The sequence below is a fragment of the Alligator sinensis genome, unplaced genomic scaffold (assembly GCF_000455745.1).
Source record: "Alligator sinensis unplaced genomic scaffold, ASM45574v1 scaffold1097_1, whole genome shotgun sequence".
NCBI lineage: Eukaryota > Metazoa > Chordata > Crocodylia > Alligatoridae > Alligator > Alligator sinensis.
This window is the reverse complement of record NW_005841950.1, coordinates 2,841,919-2,848,477: the sequence shown is the minus strand read 5'-3', so window position 1 is coordinate 2,848,477 and position 6,559 is coordinate 2,841,919. Positions and strand designations below refer to the sequence as shown.

Genomic DNA, 6,559 nt, shown 5'->3' with positions numbered 1-6,559 from the left:
GGGAGGGGGGAAATTCCCTTTGTTTTCAAGGGCCGACGGGAGCTCTCCTTTCCCTCGCCAGACAAACGACTGGCCTGGGCAGCCTGCCAAAAGCAAACTCGGGCTGGCTTTGCGTATGCTCCCGGGGGCGTGCGCGCGTCGCACCAATCCTGCGGGACGGCAGGGGTTGGTACCGATGAGGATTGCGCATCCCGAGCCCTCCTGCACCAGCAGAGCCGGGTCCTGGCTGTGGAGGGCCGAGGCATTCGTTGCGGTGAGATGCTGCCAGCACTGTAAAAAGTCATTGTGGTGGGGAGGGATCATGAGGGCTTTAATTTTGGATTGGCAGCCGAGTCCTCTTCAACAACTTTCGGCCACGTCAAGGATACAAATGGGTCAAAGTCCTTTGGCGCTTCCAGGCCAGGATCAAGTGTCCGTGCGCGGTGGCGGGTTGCGTTGAGGATTAAGGTCTCTCGTAAAAGGTTTTTTGTGCTGAAAATGGATCTGCTGGCTGGCGTCTGTCAAAGCAAAAACTAGAAGCCTCTTTGGCACGTGGTGATTTGGGTTGTGTTTGTGATGCGCCTAGGGCAAATGAGGAAGCAGGCAAAAAAATGGGGGAGTCATGTAGTTGAAAGGAAGGGAAAGCTGTGGGCACAGGGATTACTTGCTTAGTTTTTCCCTCTCTTGGCTGGCGCTTGCTTGTGGGGCGGTAGTGGCGTAGCTTGGCCACTGACCACCTCTGTTGCTGCCTGCAGGAACAAAACTGATGCTTTCTAGTGAAAGCAATGCCCAGGTCTCCTGGATGGAGGGACATTCACTGGATATGGGGGCCAAGGAAGGTTGAGAGGCAAGTATGTGATGAGGAGCTGGTAAAGGCCGCCCACCCTGAAGGAAAAGAGGGGAGGATGCCTTGAAGGGGAGGTGGACAGAAAAGGGCAAATGAATTAGAAATAAGGGAGCAGGAGAGAGCCACACAATCCATACAAGGCAGCGGAGAGACACGGGTTAAGAAGCCGTTCCATAAAGGGATCCTGACGTGTGTGTTTTTCTTTTAAACAAAGCTTGACCTTTCTGCATCTGACTGACTTTCATTTTCTACGGTGCAGAACTACAAGCCCCAGACAGTAGTTTCATTTAATGCCTATTTACATTATAACAGTGCTATGCTATTTGGGTTTGGACACTTCTGGGTTTGAATCTAAACTGACTTTTCAATGGGATTTTTCTTTAAACAATGTTTTGGTGGGCATTTTTTCTTTAATGCGTGGTAGTTTTGTAGTACAGGTTTAGTATCTTAAACCTTGAGCTGCTGGTTTAAGAGGTTTGCATTCTTTTCTTGGGTATTAACGTATTAACTGATAATTGTGATATTACATTCAAACAAAATTGGGTCCAGGTTTCCTGAAATGACTTCTATGCTCAGTTGCCATCTGATACCTGGTGCTGACGGAGTTGTGAAGTGAGAGCAGAAGATCTGCTCGTGCATGAACTGCACAAGGCTGCTTAAGCTGCCAGGAATCCCTTGTGTAGGTGTATCCAGGCCACATCCCTTTCTGTGAGATTTACTTCTCCCAAGTAAGGCAGATGCAGTAGGTACCGTGACTGCTCTGCGCCACCAGAAGATTTCTTCTTGCACGGGAATCCTCTTGGGGGCATTTCTAGTTAGTGATATTGGAGCAGGACAGAGGAACATGGGGGCACAGGCCATTAATTGGGCCGTTATTCTAGCCCCCATGTTTTTTAATTTCATGTCTTTTGATAGTGCTGGCTTTCCAGGCATTATTAACACAGGATGAGTTCGAACGAATGATGAAAAAGCAAGGTCTGCACAAAGGCCATCTGGTCTACCTGTGTGTCTGCTGATTAAGACCGAGCTTAATTGTAGTAAAGGAACACTCGATTTAATTTAGTCCATTTATAAATGGAGTTAAATTAGTTCCAGATTCTTATCCCCACCCCTGTACTCTTACAATCACATGTCCTATTTGCTTAAAATACTTTTGTATAGCTCTAGCTTTTAAAGTATTTGCAAATGGTGTGAGCGCTGAATACATGAGGGAAACAGTGAAATCTCAGTGGAGAGTGGAAAAATCCAGAAAAATATTCTGATTGTTTTTCAGTGGGAGTAGTTGTAGGTGTTAATAGGTATTAGATTGGAAAAAAGGGTGATGTGCAACTGTTCCCTGCTGTTGCACACATTGCGGAGACTTCTTTATTTATAACTGTAATTAGTAATGTTGGTGATGACTTTTGTTGCTCTTTCTCTCATCTCCTCATGGCTTTTTGTTTTCACCTTCTTCACTTAATAAGTAGGGAGCTCCATGAGACTTGCAAACTGTCAACAGTTTGTTCCAGTTGATACCTTTTACTCAAGTGCCTTCCTTATTGCGCCCCAGATGCATCACTGTAAGAGATACCGATCCCCGGAGCAAGAGACCTACATGAATCACAAATGGAAGAGGAAGAGGTCTCGCAGCAGAGAATACGAAGGCAGATTGAGATACCCACCTCGCAGGGATCTTTCAAGGAGATCACGATCTCGAAGGTGAGAGCAGGCTTTATCAAAGGCTTGGACTGTCTTCTAAGCAGTTGCTGTGGAGTGGGCAGGTGTCTGCCTTAGATGGCTGTTGTGTTCTCGGATAAACCTTTGATTCTCATCTGAGTGTTTGAGATGAGATGCCTAGCACAGGTGCAGGCCTGTCAGTTTTACAGGTACAGCAGAAGAATACCTAGCCTAATATTACATTCTTTAACTCTTGTTTTGCCACTTTCTTGGCTGTGCTTTCATTCTTAACCTTGGATTGAAGTCCATGGAAAGCTAAGACATGATTAATGCACAGCAGAATACACTTGCTGAATGGACAAGGTTGTGCAGGTGCAGCTAAAGATTAGTTACTCCAGCTTCGCTATTCTTTCATTTGGACTACATTGAATAGTGATCTTCTGGATGAAGAAACCACCTTAACTGATGAAAACCTAGTTTCACATCATGACTATCTCCATATAGACTTGGTGTGGGTTCTTTAAGTGTTTGTAACTATACACTTTTGTGCTGCCTAGTTACCCCTGAATCTTCTCTGCATCTCTAAAGAGTTAGCAAATGGGGAAAGTTGTAGATAATGTTTTTTTGGCCTGCCTACAGGACTGAGGTTGGGGTTGGAGCTGTATTTCAGTTTTGGCTAAGTTCAGTAGTGACCTAAAGTTATTGCCATCTGTTTGGCAGCCTTCATAAAATAAATTGGTCTTGGTCCAGCATTGAATGAAGTGCCTACATTATGAGAATCGCTAACCTGTTTGGCAATAGTTGGCTGCCTTGCTGACAGCCTCAGTACAGAGGAAAATGAAATAGATCCCCTCCCAGCCTAGATGAGTGGCACCCAGAATAATGATTAAATAATGCAGACAATCGCATCATCTAATGTAATCAAATTGCAGTCAGTTACATGCCAAAAGTACTAGCCTTGACCTAGTAACCTTTGCTCTTAAGATGTAAAATATGCTCACCTTGTGTAAAATGTAGTACATGGTCCAGTTGTATGAACTGTGAGCTTTCCTACCAAAATACTGCCTTTTTGTCCAGTAATGTATACCACTTTTGAAAGTGGTGATAGCACATGATCAGTGAATTTATTTGAAAAGCCAAATATGCCTGTCACCGTCTTTGGCAAAATACTGGGCGTCTTCAGAGCTAAAAGCATGAGTTGCTACAGTTGGAAATAAAGAGCCGTGGCTCTAGCTTGGAGCTATAACAGCTCCCACATCTTCTTTGGAATGAACCCAGAAGAGGGACCTTGTAAAACACTCCTGTTACTCTGCACCATTTACTGAAATCAAAGCTTTGATTTATAAAGACTTCCCTTATGCAAGCATTTATCTTGCAACGGTGAAAGGACTGTCTAAAATCCTTCGGCACTGAGTTACACAGTGAGATAACAGGATGGCCTAACATCCACCTTAACCACTTTATAACTGGTGTTATAGACCATTGTCACCAGAGGCCAGGAACTAGACTATATAGACTGAACTTCTTTTTGGCTCTCAGAGATAGTGTGTGCACTTGTACAGTACTCTAAGCTGCAGTGTCCTGAGTCCTTAGTAAGAGATGTTGTGGTATCCAGGCACTGATCATGATTGGGTCTCATTGTATCCCAAGTATCCTGCACTTCCCTGGGTGAGTCATTGTGCTTCAGTTCTCCTTGCATTAAAAAAAAAAAACACACAAAAAAATCCGTAGTTCTGCTTGAAACAGAAAAGCCATGAGGGAGGCTTGGGGAGAAAAATGTCCATATAGCATGGTGAGGAGTTTTATATGAGTACCTAGGTAAGTACAGACATGTACTAACCAGCTCCAAATGCTATGCCCCCTATTATCTAAATATGATATTGCCACATAGTTCCTTAGAAGTCCTTTTTGTTTTAGAATGTGAAAACTTGCCATGCTGGGTCAGACCAAGCAATCTATCCAATTAGTATAATGTCTCTCACAGCAGCGGAGTAGATGCCAAAGGAAAGAGTACTTAAGCAGGGAATATCCAGACTGATCCACTTTTTGCCCCTCCCGCCCTGCAGCTTCTAGCTTGCAGAAGCATAGGGAGTCCTAATTTTGAGGTTACACCCTTAACTGTTGTGTTTAATATACATGCTTAGGGACTTATCCTGCATGAATTTGTCCAATCCTCTTGTAAACCTGGTTAAACTATCCACCTCCACAACATCATGTGGCAGGGTGTTCCACGAGCTAATTATACACTGGAGGGTGCGGGGGGAGGGAATCTGCCTTTTGTTTGAAACCAACTATCTATTAATTTCATTGCTTGTCCCATAATTCTAGGATTGTGCGAGACTGTAAATAGTAAATCTCTATATACATCCTCAGCTTATGATTTTAAAGGCTTTTCTCATACCTCCTCTCAGTAGTTTCTTTTCTTGGCTGGAAAATCCTAGTCTCTGTTGAGCTTCTCCTTATACAGAAGCCCTGTTGTACCCCTGTTCACCTTTGCCCTTCTCTGTAGCTTCTCAATTTGAGTTACTTAGGCTCAAAGCTCTGAGCAAGAACTGCTTTGGTATGTTCTCTGCTGCCAGGCAGAGGGAATAAGAACATGCATCGTCAGGTTGCATTTGCTTGCAGCTGTGCTGTAGTTTTTGAACAGTGTGCCCTTTCTTCCCAGATTTATAAATGGGTTCTTCTTTGTAATGCAGCCAGGACAGGATGCCTTACCACAGGAGGTACCGAGAGAGACGGGACAGCGACAACTACCGGTTTGAAGAGCGAAGTCCTTCTTTTGGAGAGGATTATTATGCTACTCACTCACGACACTGGCGGAGATCGAGGGGCAGAGAACACCAGCGAGCAAAGAAGCACCAGCATCACTGTCGGAAACGCAGGACCAGGTCTTGTAGCAGTGCATCCTCGGTGAGTAGAATCCAGAATGAGTTTGAGAGGGTTCTAGGTTTTTAATTTCTCTTACCTCCTTTCAGCTTTGAATACATTGGGTGAGTACTTCTAATCCCTCTTCTGCTTTGTTGTTGATTTAAGTGGAACATAGAGTGTAATAATTCAATGTCTTAGACTCAAAGTGTTTAGCAGCTGTTAATTTGTGAAAGTCCTACCCTGTGTAGTCCTAATACCTGGGAAAACTAGACTATGCTCCCAAGGTAAAGAGAGGGGGAGAGGAATTAACTGGAGTTCTCTTCAGCACCATTACAAGGGTGCCTTGGATGCAGGTAAAAATGGTGACTGCATCTGGTTCTGGTTTCTCTCTGTGGTTTTAGTTTCTCTTTCATGTGATGAGGGTTCCGCTTCTGCTGCCTATTTACATTTCAGCCTGAACTATTATTGATACACAGTGATGGCACAAGATACTCCTTTGTGGGTTGTGTCTATTGAATCGTGCCAGAATCTTGCGTCCTTTAGGGTGAATCAACTGTCGCACCCATTCTTCAATGCTGTTGGCACGATGGTTGTCAATTCTTGCCCCGCAGTATTAGGGAGAAGGCTTCTTGAGTGAGCACAAGCATGGCCTGCTTGACTGTTATTACAGACTTCCTCGGACTGAAGCTTCTCTGAGAACTTCAGTGTTTTCAGTCCGAGCCTAATGAAGCAGTCTCCCACCTCATAGGCGCTTGAGGTGTTTGCCAAATATATGATGTTATGGGGGGTGAGAGTTATCCTAGGACACTGGAATGACTCAGAAGTGTTGTGAGGCACCAGACCAAATGTCTCAACTTCACTGCTTCTCATTACTCCAATAAATACCAATTATATCATTCACGGTTCTCATGTTTGTTGCTTTTTAAATATTGTTTAAACAAAATGACTTGAGTCCTGATCCCTGCAGGAATACTGGATACCTGCATGGTTTGGAACTCTTAATGGCCCATTACTTTATTCTGTGGTCGTCTTCTTCTTCTTTTGTCTTAGCCAATGTTAAATGGTGGAAATGCTCTATTAACTGCGTGTGCGTGTGTGGTGGTAGTGTGAAGGGTTTGGCTAGCGTGCTCTAAATCCTGTGTTGTGAAGTCTTCTGGCTATCTGGACTATGCTCTCAAAACACTTCCTCCATTTCAGATGATCTCTTAG

At 44.2% G+C, this 6,559-nt stretch overlaps 1 protein-coding gene across 1 annotated transcript in view; it reads left to right on the top strand.

Moving 5' to 3' along the window:
- Positions 1 to 8: 8 nt before the first annotated feature.
- Positions 9 to 6,559, top strand: part of CLK3 (CDC like kinase 3) — a 21,797-nt gene continuing 15,246 nt past the window's right edge. The window contains exons 1-3 of the mRNA XM_025199906.1: positions 9 to 253; positions 2,376 to 2,524; positions 5,179 to 5,392. Of these exons, the coding sequence (XP_025055691.1) occupies positions 116 to 253; positions 2,376 to 2,524; positions 5,179 to 5,392 (501 nt within the window). The 5' untranslated portion in view covers positions 9 to 115. The remainder of the gene's footprint in view (positions 254 to 2,375; positions 2,525 to 5,178; positions 5,393 to 6,559) is intronic.